Below are 24,044 nucleotides of genomic sequence, written 5' to 3' on the forward strand. Positions count from 1 at the left end.
TTTTTAAAAACAAAGGTTGAAATAAAGAGAACTTATGGAACAACAATACTCAGTAAGAAAGTTTAATTAACCAAATAACTTAAATTCAAATAATGCATCTTAAACATTTTTTGATTTATGTGTACTATAATAGTGTCTTACACACACACACACACACACACACACACACACACACACACTTTAACTTACCCAGAGACTCATGTTGGGGCTGAGTCTTCATGATGCGCTCCTGCTCTAACAGCTGTCTATTATCAGGGACTGAGAGTTTGGGATTATTCAAGTCAGAATGCTTCATACTGTTAGCATCACACTGACTAGGATCTGAAGGTTCTCGGTTGCTCTCATTATCTTGCACAGACATTGACAAATTCTGATCCACAAATATTGTTCTGTCTTTGATTTTAATATCTATTCAGTGTAAGAAACATCCATGAGATACAATATGAGAAAAATTGACAATCATAAAATACAAGAATGCTTTCCGTTCCCTCCATGCAGTGTACCTGCTTTCTGCTTGGCCTCTTGAGTGTTCATTTCCATGACATATTGCCGCCTTATCTGTTTAGCAAATCTGGCAGGGTTGTCCCATGGTATGTTGAACATTTCAGAATCTGACTCACACATCATCCCAGAAGGCTTTAGTTTCCCTTTTTCATCAACCTCAGAGAGCTTCAGGCTCTCAAAAGTAAACACCTTGAAGGCTTGTTCTACTTCATTCCAGCTCAAGACATCTGTAAGAAAGCAGAACCAGTGCTGCTGGAAATGTTCTTATTAGCACACGGTACAGGGTTGACAGAGGGACAACCAGGGAATCTGTCTACCAGAAAGACAAGAGAGTCACGCCACAATGGCTGTTGAGCTGATTTTAAACATTGGCTCCTGAGTCTGCAGCAAATATCAAAAGTACCTGAGGATAAGCAAACAGCACAGTAAAGATACAATTTAGCAAATTACAATGCTCCCAAACTGCTTCACAGCTTAATCAATATTAGGTGTCCAGATTCATGTGCATGGACTTTCCAGGGTACCATGTTGGTTGAATATGCTTACACAACTTATTATTTTTGAGTGAAAGCACCCTTTTCTCCTGTTGTAATTTCAAACAGAGAAATTATTTACTTATGCTTAATATAGGCTGTTATATTGACTAAGTTTTTCTGTTGATTTGGGCTCAGGAAAGGCTTCCTCCTGTGCACATAAACTGCTGCAGTATTTTCCATAATTGCACTTCAAAGTTCATCAGCTTTCAGCAGGCTTTATAATTGTGTATTTACCTTTTTACAGCGTTTATTCACTTGCTCACTCTTTCATTGGTTATTATTTTCTATGTATTAGGCTTTGTCATAGGTGCCTGGGATTTGAAAGAATCAAGATTTGGTTCTTACACTTTAGAAGAAGTTCCAAGGTAGAGGAAGGAGAAGTAGAATTAACAAATAAACATGGAATTCAATCAGAAAAAAATGAAATGATGCAGATCAATAATTCAGAAGTAACCTCCATTTTCTCTCCAGCAAAGATGAGAAAAGCAGCAGGTCATTTGGGAAAAAGCAGGGAGATTCAGAAGAGAGACAAGGAAGAGGTAAAAGAATTACAGAATGAAGGAGAGTTTGCTCATTTGTTCATTTCTCAAATATTTTTTGAGCCCCTATTAGGCGTCACTAACTATAATGAAAGCTGGGAACACAATGGTGAACAAAATAGTGAGCTCCCTGCTCTCATGGAATATCCATTCTAGTCGTTGGAAACAGATAAGTGTAAGAGATAAAAGAGATAGCAAAAAGAATAAAGCCAGCTGAAGGGACAAAAAGTGATAATAGTCGGGGAGGGGCTTCTAGTTTATATAAAGCAGTCATGGAAAAGTCCTCTGAACAATTAAGCAAAAATGTGAAGGAAATAGAGGAGCAAGCTGCATGGATATCTGGGGGAAAGTGACTGAGGAAGGGGAAAACAGCAAGTGCAACGATCCTGAGGCGGGGTGTGATTGACTTGTTCAAGGAATCACAGTGAGGCCAGTGTAGATGGAGGAGAATGGAACATGACAGCTTGATAGGTGATGGCTCAAAAAGTAGGTGGCAGACAGTTTAGGTTCTTATTGTTGTTTTTTGTTTTGTTTTGTTTTGTTTTTTGAGACAGGTTCACCAGGTTGGAGTGCAGGTGATTCTTCCACCTCAGCTTCCCAAGTAGCTGGGTCTGCAGGCATGTGCCACCACACCCGGCTAATTTTGTATTTTTTGTAGAGATGGGTTTTGCCATGTCGGCCAGGCTGGTCTCAAACTCCTGAGCTCAAGCGATCCACCTGCCTCAGCCTCCCAGAGTGCTGGAATTACAGTCATGAGCCAGGCACCTGGCCCACTTTAGGATTTATTCTGGGTGACTGCTACAGAGTTTTCAGTCACAAAGGCACATGATCCAACCAACATTTTAGAGGGGCCTTTCAGGTGGTTGTGTAGAGAAAAGACTGTTGGTAAAAAATTGAAAGCCTGTAGACCAGCTGGAAAGCTATTGGAATAGTCCAAGTGAGGGGTGGTGGGGGACTGGGCTGGGATGGTAGTAAGGAGTATGGTGGGATTGATTGCAGAGTGTGAGAAAACAGAGACAGCAGCGGGGCGCGGTGAATCACTCCTATAATCCCAGCACTTTGGGAAGCCGAGGTGGGTGGATCACGAGGTCAGGAGTTCGAGACCAGCCTGACCAACATGGTGAAAGCCCATCTCTACTAAAAATACAAAAATTAGCTGGGCATGATGGCGTGCGCCTGTAATCCCAGCTACTTAGGAAGCTGAGGTGGGAGAATCGCTTGAACTCAGGAGGTGGAGGTTGTAGTGAGCTGAGATCACACCACTGCACTCCAGCCTGGCGACAGAGTGAGACTCTGTCTCAAAAAAACAAAAACAAAAACAGAGACAGCAGGGATGATTCCAAGGTTTTCGACAGAAAGCAGTTGTCATTCATTGAAATAAGGGAGATGGTGAAGGGACAAATTTAGGGATGAGGAATCAAGAGCTTGGTTTTGGACTTGTTAAGTATGATGTGGCAAAAGGGAAAAGAGGAGGAGGGGAGGAGCACCAAGGGTCCAGGATGGGGCATGTAAGCAGCATATGTGTGAGGTTTCAATGGTGGCAGCAGGAACAAAAATCCTGTGCTGTGTAGAGAGCTGAGCTGAAGGGAGAATGGAATCACATCTCAAGCCAGAAGGAGAAGTGGAGGGTGGCAGGACACAGAAAAAGGACAGAAGTTCACCCCCTACTCAGGAAGGGGTAGTTATGTACACAACAGAAATGACATACCAGGCCCTCGAGGCTGTACCCCACATGTCCATGAGTCAATGGTAGGACTCAGAAGTTCCTGGCTTTTTCTATTACTAAGCCTACTTAAAAGTGAAAAAAGAAATCTAGATAAAAATATTTTTTAGTTTGGTTAGGCTTACAAAGGAAATGGTAAGGAAGAATATGCACATGCTTTTTTCTTTTCTAGGTCAAATGCTTCCTTGTCAAGTAAAGATGTCTGTGGAAGTTAATGTCATTTCTTATAGGTAGTATCTACATATTCCCTTAAGTGGGAATGAGAATTTACTTTGGGAAATGACTGCCTATATCACAAAATCCCAGTGAACTCAGATGAGACATGATTCTAGATATTATATCTTAATGACCCCTCTTCCCACTGTCTTCAAAGAGCATAAAATGGCTCTTCCTGCTGTGAGAAGCTGTTAGCTTGAGTCAACTCCTGCTCAGCAACATGCTGACGGTGGGCTCTCTATTCATCTGTGTATCCCTAGGTGCAGAGCAGTTGCTTAAAATTGCAGATTGCACCATCAGACTTCTGCGGTGGCTTTCTTCCTGTCTCCTGCTCAGTAATGTAAGGAAATTCTGTTCTACTGGGTATCCAGAGACCAGAATGTTTTCTTTTTTTTTCCCACCATTGTTATAATCCTAAAACAAATAATTTAACCCTGCTAGAATCTCAGCTTTCTTATCTGAAAATAGATTTCGACTAGATTAATTCCAAGGTTTCTTTCAGTTAGGAAATTTTATGGTTCTATGATTCATCTTTCTAGATACAAATTTAATTTCTGGTTATAAATAGTGTGCTCAGAATTTTCTCTCAAGATAGGACTAAATATGAGCTTCCAGTAGCACAGGTTACAAGATATCTACATCTGTCTCCCAAGTCGCTCTCTTTCTTAGTTCTTTCCGGTCCTCATGTGCAGAGATGGTCCACGGTAGTGCTCACATTAGTTTTACCCTGGTGAACATTCCTGCCAAATTCAGATTATCTGGATCCTCTTCTTTTTTTTCTTCTCTAATTAAAAAAAGAAAGAACTGTGAATGGACAGAATGGAAAGAGACAGAAGAAAAATTCTTCTGGAACCTGTGTTTTATTGATTGTGGGTGGCTGCAACAAGAGGATATAAGATGAAAATTCAAAGACAGGTATCTCTGAATTGGGGCAAAGTTGCATAGTCCAGGTTGCTCTTCCCTCTTTCCAGATGATGTCTCTGCAATGTTACTGTAATTTTTACATGATTTGCAATGATGGTAAAAGAGCGCAGTGGTCAAGCAGAAGACAGAAGGACAGCATTGTCCTGGAAATTATATGCGTGCATGCGTGTGTGCGTACGCACACACACACAACCCTTTACTTCTCTGTAAGTAGGATGGGATTACCACATCATCTCCAATGATGTCAATGGGAGTATTTGGGACAGAGATGGGGGAAAATGAGGAAAAAAAGGAATTATTGTGGTTAAGAAAACACAATGGGAAAAAACCCCCAGTGTATCAAGTTGAAGAGTGTTATGCATTATAGCTATGATAACATTGCTAATGACATTATTCAAACAAGAAAGTTGTAGTCAATCAAAATACCCACCTTAGCCTCTGAAAGGTCTTTCAATAATGAAAATACTTTTTGTAAATAAGGGTGTAATTTTAAGAGGCATATATGACCATTAATTAAATTGAGTTTAAGCTAAGACAAAGCAATGGACTTACCACTTGTACAAAAGTGCATAAGCTCATGAATTGTAGCTAGACGTTTAGTGTTGTTCCATGGTGGGGGTAGAGGGAATTGAAGGAATTCCCACAGTGGCAACTTGGACTCCATCTCCTGCTCAATTTGAACTGGATCAAAATTCTTTTGGTCCTGATGAAAAAGAGCAACATGACAGAAGACATTAAAGTAAGCTGTTAAGTGCCTTATGCATATGGAGAAGGCTAAACATGATACCTTCACTCTCATTATTTGGGAACAGGGGAAATCAATGGTAATTGGGAAAGACAAATTTTGGGATTTTGCTGAAGGTCAAAAAGCTAGTTCCTATGTTGCCAGGAGTTCCTAGTGCACAAAAATGACTGATTCTTCATTCACAGTGACAAACTGCCAAAGTCTCATATATATTCATCTCTCTCTTTTGAGATCTTTTTCTGGCTTCTACTAGTTTTTCATAGCAGCAGATATTTGAAGCAAATAATTATAAGGTTTTAATGAAAATTTAGTGGTGGTAACAATTAATTGAATTGTTAATTAGACCTCAATAATCAGGCAAATTTCCTTGGCTGACATCATTTTTCCCCGTATCCAGGTCCATTTTCCAGGTCCTACTTTGTATGCAAGTATCTATTTTGTACATTACATTTTAATTAGTGTTGATGAAGTTATCCAATTAGCTTCTTTCAACTGAATAGTTATAAACACACTTTCCCACATCGGTTTTCCTTGGGCTAACCTAATTATTACCTGTAGTGCGTACTTCTTGTGGGCGTGTGCATCATGATAGTTCAGTAGGAGGGGGCCTTTGGGCACTGCTTTGCTTTCACTTTCTTCTTCAGATAAAAATATGTCATGAAGATTCTATGCAAATTGAAACAATATTGATTTAAAGAGAGGATCTATACTTTTCCAAAGCATGAAGACTCTGTTATCTCAGGCTATCTGACCTTTTTCTCCCTCTCTGAGAGACAGAGTGAGGGCAGAAGGGACACAAGGTGAGCTGCGATTCTGTGGTCTAGCCCGTCTGCTCTGGGGGATGGCTCCCGCAGACTGGGTGGGACGAGATCTTCTTCAGTTGCAACAACCTGTTGAAATCAACAATGAGAGGAATTGGTGTAAGGGTCCGCTCTTTAGTGATACTCACTGCTCATTGCTGCATTCCCACTGCTTAGTAAGAACCAGTCCATTTCTACGACCCAAGTACCACTGATGACACAAAATGGCAGGAAACTATCAGTGATCACCAAATAGAAGGAAAAGTGTTTGCAATCCATGCATTAAGGTAGATATAAATTTAATATTTCTATTAAAATGGACAACATGAAAATGGTAACAATAAGTTTTTGATAAAAATATTTCATGAAGATTCTAGTCAAATAGAATAATAACTTTTTTCTTAATATTTACTCTATCTTAAAGCAGCGGAAAGAGTGCTCATATAACTTTGGGTTCATTAAATATTTATTGTCTATCACAAGCCAGGTACTATGTAACACATCTTCACATGTGATCATTTAAGCCTCACAGCAATCTTGTGGGGATAGATATTATTTTCCATTGTATAGAGGAGAAAACTAGGGTGACTGGCCAAAGCTCAAGGATATTGAGTGGAAGAAACTGGGGTTCAGGCCCAATCCTCATTCTTTCTTCAAAAATACAAAAGTTACTAGATTATGAGATCAGTAAATGTAATAGTGTCTCCTTTATGTGGGGAAAGTGAGGTCTAGAAAGATTAAGTGCCTTGTTCAATTTTACATGGTAAACAAGTAAAAGAGGTTGAAACATAATCAAGTTAGGCACCTAATTTACAGCTTTTCCCTTTACCCTATATCCTATAATCATCCTCTATGATTTCCTATTCCTCTACGAGTTTCCTCAGCCTTGGCATTAATGACATTTTGGCCTAGATAATTACTTCTTGTGGGGGGCTGTCCTGTGCACTACAGGATGTTTAGCAATGTCCCTGGTGTCTACCCATTTTATGCAAGTAGCACCCTTCCAGTTGTGACAACCAAAAATATCTCCAGACATAGCCAAATGTCCTCTGGGAACAAAATCACCTCCTGTTGAGAACCACTGCTCTAGAATAACAAAATTTCATCCTATTCTTTACCTTGTGGAAACGCCCTACTGTCAGAAGAGTCACTCACTGTTTCCACTTTCTATCCTCTGATCATTTCTTTGACCCACTTCAATCATAAAAGATCACTCGAATCTGTTTCTTCTCTGAAATGTTCAATTCTAACATCCCATCCTATAAAGTGTCATCCCATCACTCCTATATTTCAGTTTTTTCATCCCCTTATTATTATTAAGCCTTCGTTCATTCAACATGGATCTACTGGTTGACTTCTATTTGTTAGGCACTGAGCTCATTAACTGTCTTCTTTGGTACCTGGAACATAGTAGATGGTTAATAAATGTTTGTTGCTTTAAGTTTAGTAGAATAAAACAAGAAAGGATAAGATAAATAAAATAATGATACTGCAAGCTGTATAGGGCTTTTGTACTTTTATGCATTTATTGATATAATAAAACTGTTGATCTTCTAAAAACCTCATGGAGCAATTAAAGGCAAATATTAGTGTGGTTATCTAATTGGTTAGAAAACTAAGACAATCAAAAACCAGAAAAATGTATATGGGAGGTAACAGAGATGATAGAGTCTGAAAAGGACTTTAAAATTAACCTTTTATGTATTAACAGAAAAAATGTGTCACATCCATGAACTAAAAACAAGAATAGGCAATTGTAAAAAAAAATTAGAGAATTTACAAATTAAAAACATTACTGGTAAAACAAAACTTCAATAGCAGACTGGACCCCCTGAAGAAAGCATTAGTAGGAAGTTAAGCTGGAATTCCCAAAGGGATAAAATTGAAAGAAAACTTAAAAGACAAAGAGGAAAACCCTGAAGTTCCAACATCCATTCAATAATAATTAAGGTAAATCGATAGGAAAAACAATATTTGAAGATAGAAGACTTTCTTAGAATCTTCTGAATTTAACAAATATGTATTTAGTGTCTACTATGGGTTAGGTGTGGTTATTGTGTGCTGAGCACACAGCAACGAACAAGACTACATTGTTACTGCTTGCGTGGAGTTTATGTTCTAGTAGGAGGACGGAGAAGGTAAGAAAAAAATAGCTGATCAATATATTGCAAAAAGAAAAGCTGTTGATAAGAAAATAAAACAAGGTGATGTGGTAGAGAGTGCTGTATGTTGTGTGGGGAGAGGGTTCTTTAGATCAGGTGGTCAGAGAAGGCCTCTCTAAGGATTGACACTTCTACTGGAGACCCTCCAGAAAGAGAGAAAACTTTCTAGGTAGAGAAGGTAGAGTAAAAGGTTAAGATAGAATTAAGCAACATATCTGAGGAAAAGCCAGAAGGCCTACGTAGATGACGTGTGTCTGTGTGTGTGTGTGTGTGGTGGCGGGCAGGAGGTGAGATGACAGGTACATCTCAGAACCCTATTTTTAGGGCGTTTATGGGCCAGTATAAGGAACTTTTATTTCACACAGAATGTGACTGGAAATCAGATGATAATTCCCTTACACCATAATAACAAGTATGATAAAATCATACCTAGACATAGTCTTGTGTTATCAATTACAAAGAGAAAACCCTAACAGCTGCTAGAAAGAAAAGTAAAGATTATCTGCAAAGAAAAAAGTATCAGATTGACATCAGACTTCTTAACAGCAACATTAAAAGGAAGACGACAATGCAGAAATCGCATCCAAATACTTTTCTGTGCAGATTCACTAGGTTTTAAGTCATTTCTGCTACTTACCACTTGAACAAACTTGAAAAACGTTTTGTGCCTCAGTTTTCTTATCTGTAAGATGGGTGATATGGTTTGGCTCTGTATCTCCACCTAAATCTCATCTCAAATCGTAATCCCCACGTGTCGAGGGAGGGAGGTGATTGGAGCATGGGGGTGGTTTCCCCCATGCTGTTCTTATGATAATGATGGAATTCTCATGAGACCTGATGGTTTTAAAAGTGGTAGTTTTTTCCTGCTGTCTTGTGAAGAAGGTGCCTGCTTTCCCTTCTACTATGACTGTAAGTTTCCTGAGGTCTCTCCAGCCATGGGGAACTGTGAGTCAATTAAACCTCCTTTGTTTATAAATTACCCAGTCTGGGGTAGTATCTTTACAGCAGTGTGAAAATGGACTAATACAATGGGGGATAAAAACAGTTCCTGCTTCATAGGATTGTTCTGAAGATTACATGAGTTAACATATTGAAAGCATTTAGAACAGTGCCTGGTGCCTATAAGTGCTACATATGTGCTACTAGTATGAATAACAAACTCTTTCAGATACACATAGAACATTCACAATGACCATGTTACATCAGGTCACACAGGAAGCCTCAGGAAATTTTAATTTGCTAACTTGCAGAAAATGCCTACTGATTATAATGTAAAAAAAAAATTAGAAATAATCAGTAAATAATGGAAATCAAAATAATTCACGGGTTAAACATGTAAATAAATAAAAGATTTAGAATTGAATACACTGAAAGCATCAGGATGCAAACAAAGAAACACTCGAAAAGAAATGTATAGCCTTAAATAAAGCAAAAAGGCTAAAAATAAATGAAGTAAGCTTTCAATTAAAATGAAATACAAAATAAATCCAAAGAAAGTAGAAAGATGGAAATGACAGAGATGAGCCAGACACAGTGGTTCATGATTATAATCCCAGTGCTTTGGGAGGCTTAGGTGGGAGGTTGGCTTGGAGCCACGAGTTAAAGACCATACTGGGCAACATAGCAAGGCCTTGTCTCTACAAAAAAAAATATTTTAAATTTGCTGGGCATGGTGGTGCATGCCTATAGTTCTAGATACTCAGGAGGCTGAAGTGGGAGGAACACTGAGCCCATGAGTTTGAGATTGTGAACTATGATTGTGCTACTGCACTCCAGCCTAGGGGACAGAGAGAGAACCTGTCTTAAAAATAATTAAATAAATAACAAATATATAAATAAATAGATGAAGAAATTAATGAAGAGATTAATAAAATAAAAAGTAAAAGGTGTTGATCAATGAAACCAAATCCTGGTTCTTTGAAAAGACCAATACAATAGCTATGCCCTTAACAATCATGATCAAGAAAAGGAAGGCACCAATAAATAACATCAGTCATGAGGAAAGGTACATGACCAGATACAGAGGAAATTTTAAAACATATTTAAGTGAATAGTGTAAAGCACATTATATCAGACTTAAAACTCCAGTAAAATACTTATTAAGACATATTCATTAAGAAAAAAGCTGATGACAAAAATTGGCCTCAGAAATACAAAAATCTAGTTAAATCTACAAGCATGAAAGAAATTTTAAAGATAAAGACTATTAACCACCCCACCCACTTGTCCGTGTTCTCTTCCTTTTCCTCTTCCATTAAAATGACACCAGACACAGAGTATTGAGGATATGTTCTACCAAAACTTCAGGGAATGTTACATAAATGGCTCCAGAGCATAGCAAAAGAAAAGAGAATTGAAGCTGAAGATTTAAGCAGACTTTAGTTTCATCTGAACTATTCTAATCTTTATAAAGGAGAATGCACTTAGGTATTATGAGTATAATTTTAAAATAGTGTAAAAAAAATGGAAGCCAGGAAAGATGAAACGACTTACTCAAGTATACAACCTGGGAAAAAGGCTCAGAGTATCCCCACCTGTTCCAGCATACAATGCAGTATCAGGGGCACAGAAATGAATTCCTCTGGAATCGGATTCAGCAAATCATTGTAATATCTCATGTCTACTTCAGTTGTGATGACTGAAGTCACTGTAAAATATAGAAAATACCATTGCCCAGTTAAGATGTGTTCTCCATTATTTCCATCAAAATTTCATGCATAATTTCAGACTATGACTTTGCACTAATAAATGCAGGAGCTGTAGGTGAAGGGAGGCTGAAAGTAATATGGAGGGCAGTCATTATCTCTTAAAGTGCCAGCTTGTGGTGTTGATCCTCCAGCAGCCGATTTCATACATGCCTGGTGGTGGAGCTTGCGGTTCTTCATACTGTGCTTTCTTCTTTCCAGGAGCTGGTACAGCAGGCTGTGGAGCCTAGAAAAAGAATAATTAAAAAGAAACAACTGAGATACCCAGCTGAGAGATGCCCTCATCAAATGCTGGTATGATGAGATCCAACAGGATTCTGAGGTTGTATAATTATGTTCACACCACAAAATCATCTGCTAATATTAGAACCAAAGGAAAAGAGTTTTTCTTGATGAAGGAAAGAAGGTAGTGGTATAGATATTACCAAGTTTTTCCTACCAGAACCCACTGAGCAATTGTGGAGAAAGTGACGGGGTGATGGGGCACTGAGCATCCAACAGGTTTTTCTTTTTTCCCCTGGGTGACTCAGAGTCATCCCATTCTCCCTCTCCCAATTCTTCAGCAGTTCTCCATTACCCACATGATATAAACCAGACTCTCAACTTAGCACCAGAGGAGATTCATGACCTGGCTCCTGCCTCTCCAGGTTTAGTTTCTGTTGTTGTTCTTCACTTTGCACATGCAGCCTGGGATCACTGAACTACCCTGTGCTCCTGGCTTGTGCCATAATACTGCTTTTCTTTGACCTCCATATCTTTGTACATCTTTGCCCCTGTCTTGAGAATATCATTCTGTCCCTTTCCCCTATCATGCTTTCCATTAGGCACTTCATATTCATCTTTCCCCACATCGCTAATCCTGGTTCAGTTTTCCTGACTTCCCTCTCTTTGCTCTACTCCTCTTTAGATCAGGTGACCAGATTTATTTCTTCTACTGCAAGCTGAGATGACTGCTCTCAGCATTCATCATGCTATGTTGAAATCATTGTTGACTTGACTGCCATCCTCTTTAAAAGTTAACCTCAATGAGGAGGACAGGGAATGAGTTTTCATTATTGTATTGCCAGCATCTTGCACAGCTCTAGCACATAGCCAGGTGCTAAATAAATGTTGTAATTACTTTGTCAATGTCCTTCCTGTCACAGATGTTATTCATTGTACCGAGTGCTGACAAGAGGGTTCCATCCTTGCCTTTGTAAATGTCTGGTAGTTGAGGAGCTTCACAAAGCCCCCATCACGTAGCTATCTTTTATGCCAGTAGGCAGTATGACCTTAATGTAAGTATTTATGTAACTTTTTCTTCATATGCCTTATAAATATGAAAATAAAGTTGTTCAGTGAATCGTTCATCCCACTAAAGACATTGAGCCCATGCTTACCTCCAAAGTTGGCATGGCTTCTAATACAGGTTTCTCATTAACCACTTGTGGGACATGAATAAGCTGCATGCTTTCCAAATAGTGCTGGTGCTGCCTTTTCCAATCCAGGATGTCATACATCAAGCAGGCAATATTTTCAAAAATATAAGTGCCCAATTTCAGCTACAAGTGAGAGATTTAATGGCAACTGGTTACCAGTTTTATACTGTTGGAATCAGATATATGGTATATATCTCTCTTAACAGTTACGCCCATCAACTTTACACAGGAAAGCAAACCCTTAAATCCCCAAACCACTGAATCCCAGCCATGGTGACCCCATTTACATTCCTGAACCTTTCTTCTTCTTCTTCTTTGTTTACCACAATGTGGACTGTTTCCTTTGGAGGGCCATATGGCTGCCTAATGTTTTAAGAGCCTAATTAATGCTTCAACTAAAAGAAATATAACTGAGTCATGAGTTTCAGCAGTGTGGCCTGTATTGTTAGTATCTCAATTCCTAAACACGTTAGGTAACTTTAATATCCTCAGCCAGTGACAAGCTATAGATGATTTCTTACCTGGCTATGCAAGGAGCACAATGGAAACACTGACTCTGCTTTGTGGATCATCTACCCAAGTATGTTGCATCTACACAAGTATGTGGGCAATTAGTATTTCTTCTTTTCCTCCAAGCTCCACTTCTTTCCTTTCACCTGTTCTATCTCTAGAGCAAAACACTAAGAAATCCTGATAGACTATTGCTTCTATAATACCCACAAGTTTTATGAGCTGGCAAGCAAATTGTAGCTCAGATACCTCTATTACTTGGGCTTTTGTTTCCAGAAGTAGGAAAGCATTGTGATGGCTGGGTCTGTCTGCCTGGAAGCAAAGAAGAATGAAATAGGCTCATCCTGTGTCTGAGTTCAAGAAGTAAGGTGGTATGAGATGGTTCCTTGTATGCAGAAGTCCAGTGACGTGCACAGCTCTGCCAATCACTATGGTGCACCTGGTTGCTGGCTGGCTTCCCATTCCCACTAAGGCCAAGGCTTCTTCAGTCAAGCTTCAATCTGGTATTGCTTGCCCAAATTCTGGCATAGAAATATGTTTTTGTAGGCCAGGCGCGGTGGCTCACGCTTGTAATCCCAGCGCACTTTGGGAGGCCGAGGTGGGTGGATCACGAGGTCAGGAGATCGAGACCACGGTGAAACCCCGTCTCTACTAAAAATACAAAAAATTAGCTGGGCGTGGTGGCGGGCGCCTGTAGTCCCAGCTACTCGGGAGGCTGAGGCAGGAGAATGGCGTGAACCCAGGAGGCGGAGCTTGCAGTGAGCCGAGATTGCGCCACTGCACTCCAGCCTGGGCGACAGAGCAAGACTCCGTCAAAAAAAAAAAAAGAAAAAAAGAAATATGTTTTTGTTTTTATTTCTAGGAAATAGTAAAGCTTTTGCCCAACGATCCCTTAGCTTAACCTAGTTAATTCATTTTAAAATGAAACAGCAAATCACATGCTAAGGACACCAAATTATTTCAGCAACCAGGGGTCTTAACTTGAAATGTTGCCGATGTCTTCTAGGGACAGTTATCATGCGTTGAAGGGCATTTATTTGATGTAAAGCTTTTGTTACCTTGGTTCAATAGAAATATAGACTGCTTGTTTGCAGCCAAAGGTTGGAAAGGTTGCAAATGCTTTCCGCCAATCAAAGAGGAAGAGGGTTCATTGGATGAGTCCTATCTTGGATATGAAGCCATTATCAATTTACAGATATAGCTTAAAGTGTGACACTATGCATTTGATCTGCTTCTACTAGGGGTAGATTTATCATTTTTATGCTTATTAAATGATCTTGTTTAAAATGAACTGTGATCTTACTTATTAAATTCAATGGCCTTTTCTTCTAGAATCCAATTTAATGACCGAACCATTTTCAAGACTTTCCCTCCCCATCATCCTCAATGCTGAGTGCTTCACTCACAAACAATGTCTTAGAGAGGCATGCATGGGCTTTAAAAGATTACTACAGTTGGACCCAGACCATAGCCCTGGTATAAGATGATATTCAGTAAATACCTGCAAATTGACTAATAGATCAGTCTGGGAAGCTGGGCAACACAGCCCTAATTGGCTCTATAGAGACCTGCATGTTTTCATTGTTGACAGTTACCTTCATGGCCCAACTAGAGACCCTTTACATTAACGTTCCACTTCTGAAGTCAGGAATGTTCTACCATAACTAGACTGGTAATATTTTTCCACATAAAATAATTTTTCTGAACTTTAATTGCCATTTAAACTATTCCATTCTGTATTTTTAAAAGTAAAATATAGCCACTATCACTTTCTTTAAAAGGAAGTGATTAAAATGTAGACACTGCAGTGAGAAGCAGAGTGCTAGGAATGGTGCTCAGTCCTTTGAAGTTGCCAGTGTATATCATTGTGTTCACATCTATGTTCTGACGATGCAATGGACTGTACACGATTTTGGACTCTGCATTTCAGCTTTATTCAGCCTGTGCCTGGAAAGTAAAGAAGACACACAGTAGGGAGCGCTAGCTAGAGATGGAGCAAAAGGTACTTGGCTTGAGGCTGACTTAGAAGCAGCCTCCTCTGAATGAATTATGGTTCAGGGATTATAAGGCTGGGATCTCCTATGCCTTGTTGAACAAAAAATGTACACAAGTTCTTGATAGGGTATGTAGCCAGGCCTTGGCCCAAATGAGAAGAGCAGTGTTTCTCCAAAATTTAAATTTGTGGATGTGGGTTTTATTAACCAGAGATTTTGCATGCTTGGGAGAGCAGCTGGTCTGTGGAAGAGAGAGTAAGAAGCTGGATTTGAGGTGGGATTTCAGGATCCCAGGGAAATTTTGCATGCTTGGGAGAGCAGCTGGTCTGTGGAAGAGAGAGTAAGAAGCTGGATTTGAGGTGGGATTTCAGGATCCCAGGGAAATAGCCTCTTCCCCCAAAATATGTCACTTTTTTTAGTATAATCTAGAGTTTCAAGAAAATAGGGTGGAATGTTCATATGTTACTTGGAATGCCAATATCTCCAGGATAGGGAAACACACTGACCCAAGGCAACATGAAATAGTAAAGGACAGAGGACAGTGGGTCCTTCTCTGAGGTCAGATTTAGGAGGCAGGAGAGTGGAAGACAAAGCAGGAAAGCTGAGCACATCTAGATGAAGGGATGAGGAGGGGCAAGGACAAAGGGAGTTTGGAGTCTCCAGCCTTTCCCAGAACTAGCTCTGCCTTCTATCACAGCTTTTCTACATTCAGCTTCGTTTTCCATGCAGAGAACAAGGCTGAGATTCACCAGGATATCAGACTTAAGTGTGGTCTTTCTACATAGTGACATCTAACGCCTTGTGTTGAGAGTCTTATAACTCAAACTGATCTCTCCATTACTATTTATTCAAGTCCTGTCCATCCTTCAGGGTTCAAGTCTGGCCACCCTCCTCAGCACTTTCACTTACTTCATTAAGTGCATATCCATCTCAAGGTAATAGAACCGGGGACACTCAGAAGTGTTCATGCCCCATAGCCTACCCTCGGCTGTAGAAACAGTTCCAGGCTTTGATATCATTCTTCTTTTAGACAATCGGCTTTTAATTTTTTTCTTGTCAGCTACCCACAGTCAGTGTGCAGACACCCATCCACCCTCCACACTCCACTTTGCCCAGCCTTTTTCAGAGCACTCAGTTGATAGGGTCCTTCCCTAGGACTTTGCTTTCATTTCAGCTCCCTTAACGCTGAAATATATCGTCCTGCGGGTATTCAACACTCCCAGGCCCCTGTTAGTTGGGATAAGGGGTCAACTAGAAAGAGACCTGAGAGATTTTCTGTAGCAGAGGGATGCCTGAATACTTTCCACAACATCTTCAATAAGTAGTCATTTGACCTTCCGTTTCGTTAAAAAGCCCTCATGCATCTGTCATTCACTACTTTTCCAACCATTCCATTTTATTCTTTGTCTGAATTAGTAGGAAACTTAGAGTGTGTTTCACATAACCGAGCACCAGATATGTGGGTCCTTGACCACTGCTTCTCTGTTTCACGGTTTTAGTCTTGCCTCTCTGCAAACTCCTCAATAGCAGGGGCCAGTAAACCCCACTCTTGGGAAATGCCTGATAACTACAGGGCCAAAGTCAAGTCATCCTGTTAGGATAGACCTTCTTGGCCAAATATATTAAAAATAAGATTATGGGGCCAGCCATGGTGGCTCACGCCTGTAATCCTAGCACTTCGGGAGGCCAAGGCGGGTGGATCACCTGAGGTCAGGAGTTCCAGACCAGCCTGGCCAACATGGTGAAACCCCATCTCTACTAAAAATACAAAAATTAGCTGGGCATGGTGGCACGTGCCTGTAGTCCCAGCTACATGGGAGGCTGAGGCAGGAGAATCACTTGAACCCAGGAGGTGGAGGTTGCAGTGAGATCACACCACTGCACTCCAGCCTGGGCGACAGAGCAAGACTGTCTCAAAAAAAAAAAAAAAAAAAAAAATGGGAATAAAAGCAAGGGCTTAGAAAAGCAATGTATGAACTGAAACATAAAAAGTCAGACATGTAATTCAACAAACTATAAAATTTACTATTTTAAAATTAATACATACGAAGATTCTAATTACTGTCTAGAACATTGTTGAGTTTTAAAACAAAGCCACGTGTCACCAAATAAAAGAATCACCATCCTTTTGATCCTCATCTACTACATCTTATTATTTGTTGTTAATTCACACATTAAAAGCTAATGAATCAGACTATAACCATCATTGAGCATTCAATATTATCATTATCCTGAAGATAAAAGAGCCTAGCTCAATGCCTTGTAATCGGCACTCAGTAACTATCTATGTCATGAATAAATAGAGCAAATAGAACCATTGTGTCACATGTTAAAACCATGCACTCTCAGTAATGTGTGTACTAACCATTATCTCGCCATCTGACCAGTCAGAAGGAAAATCAGCTGCTTTGACCATGTATTCAAGTCGAGCAACATCAAAGAGATTTGTTTCAGGTTTCTCATTATTCAGGACTGGTTCCAAGTACTTCCAGAAAGTTTTAAGCTCTTTTATGGCATTTTCTTTCTTCAATTTTTCTGCTTCTAGATCTAATAATAGCAACATGTTTATATTACAAAATAAGAGTGTTAAATGTTTTCCCACTTTAAGTGGACATGGTGAGTCATATACATTGCAAGATACCTGTACAGTACCAGAAAATGTAAATAAAGGAATGTAATTTTGATAAATTTTTGAAGTCGGAGTATACAATTATGAAATCAGAGAACTTTACTTCAGAGATTCATTTTAAATATGAACTTATCTCATGCCTTCATTTTATAGTTGAGGCCCAGAAAGATTATGACTAGGTCACACATTTTGGGAGCTAAATATGTTCAAGATTTCCATCACTCTTAGATGACAATCTACATAAGACCAGTTTTCCTGCCAAATCACTTTTTAAATCAACTTAGTGTCTGCTACATAACTGATTACAAATACAGTTTATCTGGTTCTCCTTCTTATATTGCTGAAAACAGAGCGGATCAATGTTGTATGTTTCAGTTACCTTTTGGTCACATTAAATAGCAAGAGGCTTCTCTGGGTATTTGTACTTTTACTGTAAAATAATTACAGATTTTCATAAAATTATGCTTAAAAATTTGCCTGAAATATTTATGCTTATTACATCTATAATTAAATAGTAGTTTCTACTACTAAGATCTCATTATTCAATTATAAAGTCTATTTTTTATTATTTTATTTTTATATATTAAATATTTTTACAGAGAGACTGTGTTTGGAGCTTATGTAGCATTTTCTCACTTCAATAATAAACCATTTAGTATTATAACTATCCTTTGAGATAATCAGGAATAGCCTAGGTTTGAACCTCAACTTTTTAACTTAATAGCTGCCTCTAGACTGACAGTCCATCTTTGTAAAATAGAAACAATAAAACATACTTTCTAGGCTTGTTGTGAAAACTACGTGAATCAATGTGCTTAATGCCCTTAGCATTGAGCCTAGTCCCAAGACATGTGCCCAATATATGAGACCTATTAGTATTATCAAGGGTAGCTATTTCTAACTTTATAGAGCAGCAATTTAAAAATGTAGTGTTATAAAAATTAGGATGTGGCTGAGTAAGATACAAAACACTGTGCAAATGATATTATTAATAAATAACAATAAAAGCAACAGCACATGGCAGAAAAAACTTGGGCATCCAGTAACACAATCTTACACCAAATTCTAGTTCTATTTCCTAAAGTATACAATGGCTTTTTGCTCCCCTTCCACAGAAGTCATCTAAGATAATCTTCTTAGATGAAGACCTCAAGGCTCAAAATGGCTAAATGGTAGCATGATTGGAACTTCATCCCACAACTTGCTGGTCTAAGGCTAGGAAGATAGCACCCCAGTGATTTCTCATAATAAGCTAATAGCAGAACAGGGCAAGAATCTAAGGCTGTGACCTCCCTTGGGCTACGTGGTGACTATGACTTCTGCAAGAACAGATTATTAACAGTGATTCATCCAGTACATCCTTTAGGTAAAACTTATAGATCAAATGCTCCAGAAAAGGTAGTTGGATAACCAAGTCTTCTGACCCGCAGTCTGTTTTCTGTGGCTACACAGGGATATAAATACAGGGTATGATTTTAATTTGCAAAATTTACAACACCTGGCTGGTGCAAGCAGCTTAAATAGCAAATCAAAGTCTTGAAAAGATTTAATAATGTACGAATTGTAAGACTATGTTTTGGACAGAAAATTATATTTGTACTTTAAGGACAGTGGGTAATATTGAAGAACTCAGTAAGTTGTGTAGCAGACTGCATACCTGCTGGCTGAAGAAGAACTTCCTGCTGCTGGTTAACTGCTGCCAGGTGTGTCTGCAGAGGTTCATAATTCTCTGAAGATATTTTAATCACGCTGGTTATAGGAATGCCAAGCTCAGCCATAATTGCTAATAGCTGAGGATTGTTGAAGCCCACAACTATAATGTAATGTTGGGCACCATCATCTGGCTCATCGTCTGTTCAAAATACCATAAAGAAGAGCAGCCATCATTGTAAAAGAGAGCAGGTTGCACTCAGCCAGTTCAATGGCTATATACATCATGCATGCGTTTATAATCCCTCTGGCTTGCCAAAAATGATCCAGTTGGCTGGAATGCAGTCATGTTGACTGTTTTTCATTATTGTCCTTCCAGTAAGAAAGCTGTGACTATTTTACAAAATATTAAATCACTTTTGCAAATGCGACATAGGCGTAATAGAAGGACAAACCTATATGGAGCTTGTGGTCATAGAAAATGCGTGCTTGGGTTTTTGTTAAGAGTTTAGCCTGTAACTTTTTTGGGTTCTAATCTCTTTTGAGCAACATCTGGCTTTACTCCTGAATTACAAATAACTACAGCTTTGTGGTATTTTATAACTAGAGGTGTTTACGGAGAGGGAAATAATGAATATGGACATGCTCCCTTAAAAAGTGTTGTATGCACTTATGTCAATGGGTGTGAATCCCGAGTATGGATTATGTAGCAACTATGTATTTATTGCATTAAAAATTTAAAACACATAGTGTGCACTTTCCTAACATTTTTCTCCTTTATTTGGCCCTGGTTATACTATTTTATTAATATTAAGACATCAGTTTATTTTAGAATGTGACATTCTGCAGGGTAAGAATAATTGTTATACTTTAATACTGATAGCACATGGTACAAAAAAGCACTACATTTCACAAAAGCCCATTAAGATCAATATATAAATAGTGCAACAGAGGCACAACTTTTCATTTTTAAGTAATGAATTTTCTTCTATCACTAAACTAATCAATGTTGATATTGCCCATGGACTTCATAATAACAGTTCTTCCAAGTCTACTGGATTTAGAGCAGAGATGCATGAGGGGAGTCAACTGGTAAAGGATGGGAAAGCCCTCTGCTATCTCATTTAAATATGCAGATAACAACAAGTAGCTCATTTGCATTCAAGGGAAGGCAGGAATGAATTACTTATAGCTGCCTAGGATGAATCATTTTTATATTAAGAAACTAAAATAAAAGAAAAATTCTAGTGTCTCTATCTAGGGCAAAATGATTGTGGGGGAGTTGGGGTCAGGAAACTATGTGCTCTATGTGAGTCACCAAATTAACTGATCTGATTTTATTACCACTGTGTTTCACTCATGACCATAATCACTTTTTATTTTGCTTTATAATTATGTCTGACTTTCCTGTATGTGCCCAACAAGATAGTAAGCTCCTTGGTGGCACAGTCAACTGGTTATCTCAGCCTTTATTTGCACTGTGTAAATGCGCCTAGCAAGACACATGCTTAATAAATATTTGTTTAAGAGAGCCAGGTGTAGTGGCTCATGCCTGTAATCTCAGCACTTTGGGAGGCTGAGGAGGGAAAGTCACTTGAGGCCAGGTGTTCAAGGCCACTCTTGGCAACATAGAGAGATCCTGTCTCTATGAAATAAATTAATAAGTAAATAAGTTGGGCATGGTCATGTGCCTGTAGTCCCAGCTACTGGGGAGGCTGAGGTGAAAGGATGGCTTGAGCCTGGGATTTTGAAGCTGTAGTCTAAGACATGATTGTGCCACTGCACTCTAGCCTGGGTGACAGAGGAAGACCCTGTCTCAAGAAAAATTTGCTTACAGACACAAATGAATTGCAAATAGAAATCTTTTTCTCTCAGGGTGCCATGGGAGTAAGTGATTTATGTTTCTAATGAGAGAAAAGGCTGGGAAAGACTAAGCTAGTTATTGGGATGACTGCTCCAATTGCCTCACAGGTCGTGAGGCAGGAAAATTCTAGTGTCTCTAGTGCAAAATGATTGTGGGGGAATTGGGGTCAGGAAACTATGCGCTCTATGTGAGTCACCAAATTAACTGGTCTGATTTTATTACCACTGTGTTTCACTCGTGAAAGGCATCACCAGCAGCAGCACCTTACTGACCAATGTAACGATTGGTGTTGTTGTCTTCTCCTCTCCGCTTTAACTGGGTGGTCTTTTTCACTGGTGTGTTGGCCTCAGGCTGATCCTTTCCCTTTCCTTTGGCAGGCTTGGCACTTGGAGCCTTTTTCTCCTTGGGAGATTTTGCTTTCCCTTTATCCTTTTCTAACTTAAGTTTGTCTTCTATTACCTGGAATGACAGAACACTTTTTTCTCCAAATCAAACAGTGAGCAAGCAATGGCTTTTCTACTGCCAGGTGAATTAATTCTTCATCTCATTCAATCACTTATATACTCTTTATTTTTTAGGTATTCATTATGTAAGTCAGCATAGTGGAGATTCCAGCTTGAGACTAAGTTGTGACAAGGCACATTTATGCATGAGGACTGGAGGAGTGGGTGCCAGAAAGCTGGTTACACAGACACTTCTGGAAGAGAATCAGTCCTACGGGAGAGCCAAGTGTGGCCTAAGAAGCCACCCCAGTGGCTTGAAGGCAGGGCAAGAAGATAATTCTGAGTACATAATGGTGTCAGGAATTTAGGTTTATCTTCTAGTCTAGCCCTGGGGAGCCTCTGTCTGAGTCTAAGAGAGAGGTGGGGTTGGTTATTAAAAACAAAACAAAACAAGAATTAAAAATAAAAAGGAAAAGAGATGTTTTGCTAAAATCTCCTTGATAAAGCATTTCATAGTACAAGTAATGTATTGATCAATTTTTAAATAAAGATTAAAGATTCTTTGGGGAACTTAGCATTAACTAAGTATTTTTATTATAATCCTACTGAAGAATGTGCAGACATAACCAATGGTTGCTATTTGATTCCTTCAAAGATGGGGTCAGAATAAAACATCAGTTGGCAACACGAATTCCTTCCATGATGCTCTGGGCCATGCTTAGATTTGCATGTACCATGTAAACATTAATTCCGCCCCGACACCCCGCTTTTCTTTCTTTCCAAACAGTTGCCAAAAATGTTGTGCAGTACTTCATAATGTAATTACACTTTCAGTTCATGTGTTTATTAATACAAATTAGTTGTACTCACTGAAATGTTGTGGCAGTACTGAGAAGATATGTTGCTTTGACATCCAGCTAACAGAATGTAATGAAGAAGGGAAGAGGAGCACTTCCCCTGCCCTACTCCATGTGGCTTCTGGATGTTAAGGGCTCTGGAGAGCCCAGTTTAGCTTTGGCACCCAGAAGTGCCCATGGCTTCTAGCACCTATGGCTCTAGTGGTGATGAAACTGCCATCCTCTGTACCTGCTCCTCAGCAGAAGGGGACATCATCAGCAGGGGTTTCAAGTATCACTCACAGCTTGGGGTGGAGGCAGGTACAGACTATGAAATGGCCTCACCCATTTCTAGAAAGTGAAGAGAAATCCAACTGGCTAGAGCATATGTAAGTGGTAAAATTAACTCCTTAGAAGAGCTAGGGGCAAAGAAGAAAATATATCCCTGGAGTGGAAGTGGAGGTCCAGGGAAACTGCTCCATGCCAGACGGAAAAAGGGGTTTGGAAGGAAAAGAGGGCATTGCCAAAGTCAAGCTTGCCAGATTTTACACACATCTCCCTTAGTCGATTCCCAATGACACAAATGCGGTAATGTTAACAATAGAATTTCAATGAGAACGGAAGTTCTGAAAATGTATGGGATGCTGGTATTCATCTATTCATTCATTCATTCAGTGAATATTTTTATGAGCTTCAATTTCTGTCCCAGCCTTCCTCAGCAGCAGAGGGAAACATCAGTAAAGGCTGCAGGTATCACTCACAACACTGGGTAGAGGCAGCAGTGAGAGCACAGGTCAAGTACAGAGGAGTGAAATGGTCCTAGCATTTCTCTCTGCACCAGGTATCAATTGGTGCCTAAAATGGGGCTCAGCTCTGCCCCTTGAGCTCACAGCCTATGGGGAAAGCAAGAGAAAAAGAAATACAAACAGATACAAATGTAACTATAAATTTTCATGACTACTATGAATAATAAAACCCAGTGTAGTTATAGAAACACAATTGAGAACACTTTCATAAGTAGGTGATGAAGGACTGTCTGTGGAAGTGACATTTGAGCAAAGACCTCAAAGGCAAGAGTCATACACATGAGAAGCAGGGAAAATGTAGTGTGTGTGTGTGTGTGTGTGTGTGTGTGTGTGTGTTTGTGAAGGTCTTAAGACATAAGAGGCTGCGCATGTTCCAAGAACTGAAAGGAGATGAGCCCAGCAGGGAAATTAGCAGTGGAGGTGCAGAGTAGCCCATGATGAGGTGTGTGAGGCAGGGCATGGGCCAGGCCATCCAGGGCTTTGGAGGTAGAGATAACAAGTTTATGTCTTAACTAAAATGCAATGGGAAGATTTTAAAGGGTTTTAAGTAGAGGAGCTCTATGATTTTGCCAGATTGGAAATCAGAAGACTAGTAGGGAAACTCTCACAATAGTCCAAATAAAACCCAATAGTGACTCAGATTAAAGTGTTGGCAGAGTGAAGAAAAATAGATAGATTTGAGATGTATCTTGGATATTGAAACCTCATGGGTTGAAAGATTAGATATGAAGACTGAATAAGGAGGTACATTAAGATAATGCTGTGGATTTTAGTTTGAGCAACTGGGTGGTTGATGGTGTCACTTACAGAGATAGAGAAGACTGGGTGATAAATGGTTTTTACTTAAGGTGGACAGAATATTAACAGTGTTATGTCAACTTTGAGATGCCTCTTGAGAGGTCAAGAAGATAGTTCAATACACACATTCTCTCCCTAGAAGAGAAATTTGGCTAGAGTTACAGATGCAGGTGTGCATAACATACAAATAGTAGTTAATTGCATGGGAAGAGCTGAATCACCATGGGTGAAGGTTCTTGAGA

General features: G+C 39.4%; 1 protein-coding gene across 6 annotated transcripts in view; it reads right to left on the bottom strand.

The window, feature by feature from the left end:
* Positions 1 to 24,044, bottom strand: part of SPAG17 (sperm associated antigen 17) — a 238,646-nt gene that overhangs the window by 127,442 nt on the left and 87,160 nt on the right. For all 6 annotated transcript variants that reach the window (XM_063624696.1, XM_063624697.1, XM_063624699.1 and 3 more), the window contains exons 5-15: positions 21,192 to 21,378; positions 19,063 to 19,257; positions 17,142 to 17,323; positions 12,234 to 12,395; positions 11,008 to 11,080; positions 10,684 to 10,796; positions 5,940 to 6,077; positions 5,740 to 5,853; positions 4,995 to 5,145; positions 504 to 731; positions 190 to 408 (exon numbers count right to left, since the gene is read on the bottom strand). In XM_063624696.1, coding sequence (XP_063480766.1) covers positions 190 to 408; positions 504 to 731; positions 4,995 to 5,145; positions 5,740 to 5,853; positions 5,940 to 6,077; positions 10,684 to 10,796; positions 11,008 to 11,080; positions 12,234 to 12,395; positions 17,142 to 17,323; positions 19,063 to 19,257; positions 21,192 to 21,378 — 1,762 coding nt within the window. The remainder of the gene's footprint in view (positions 1 to 189; positions 409 to 503; positions 732 to 4,994; positions 5,146 to 5,739; positions 5,854 to 5,939; positions 6,078 to 10,683; positions 10,797 to 11,007; positions 11,081 to 12,233; positions 12,396 to 17,141; positions 17,324 to 19,062; positions 19,258 to 21,191; positions 21,379 to 24,044) is intronic.

This window comes from Symphalangus syndactylus, chromosome 12, assembly GCF_028878055.3.
Source record: "Symphalangus syndactylus isolate Jambi chromosome 12, NHGRI_mSymSyn1-v2.1_pri, whole genome shotgun sequence".
Taxonomy (NCBI): Eukaryota; Metazoa; Chordata; class Mammalia; order Primates; family Hylobatidae; genus Symphalangus; species Symphalangus syndactylus.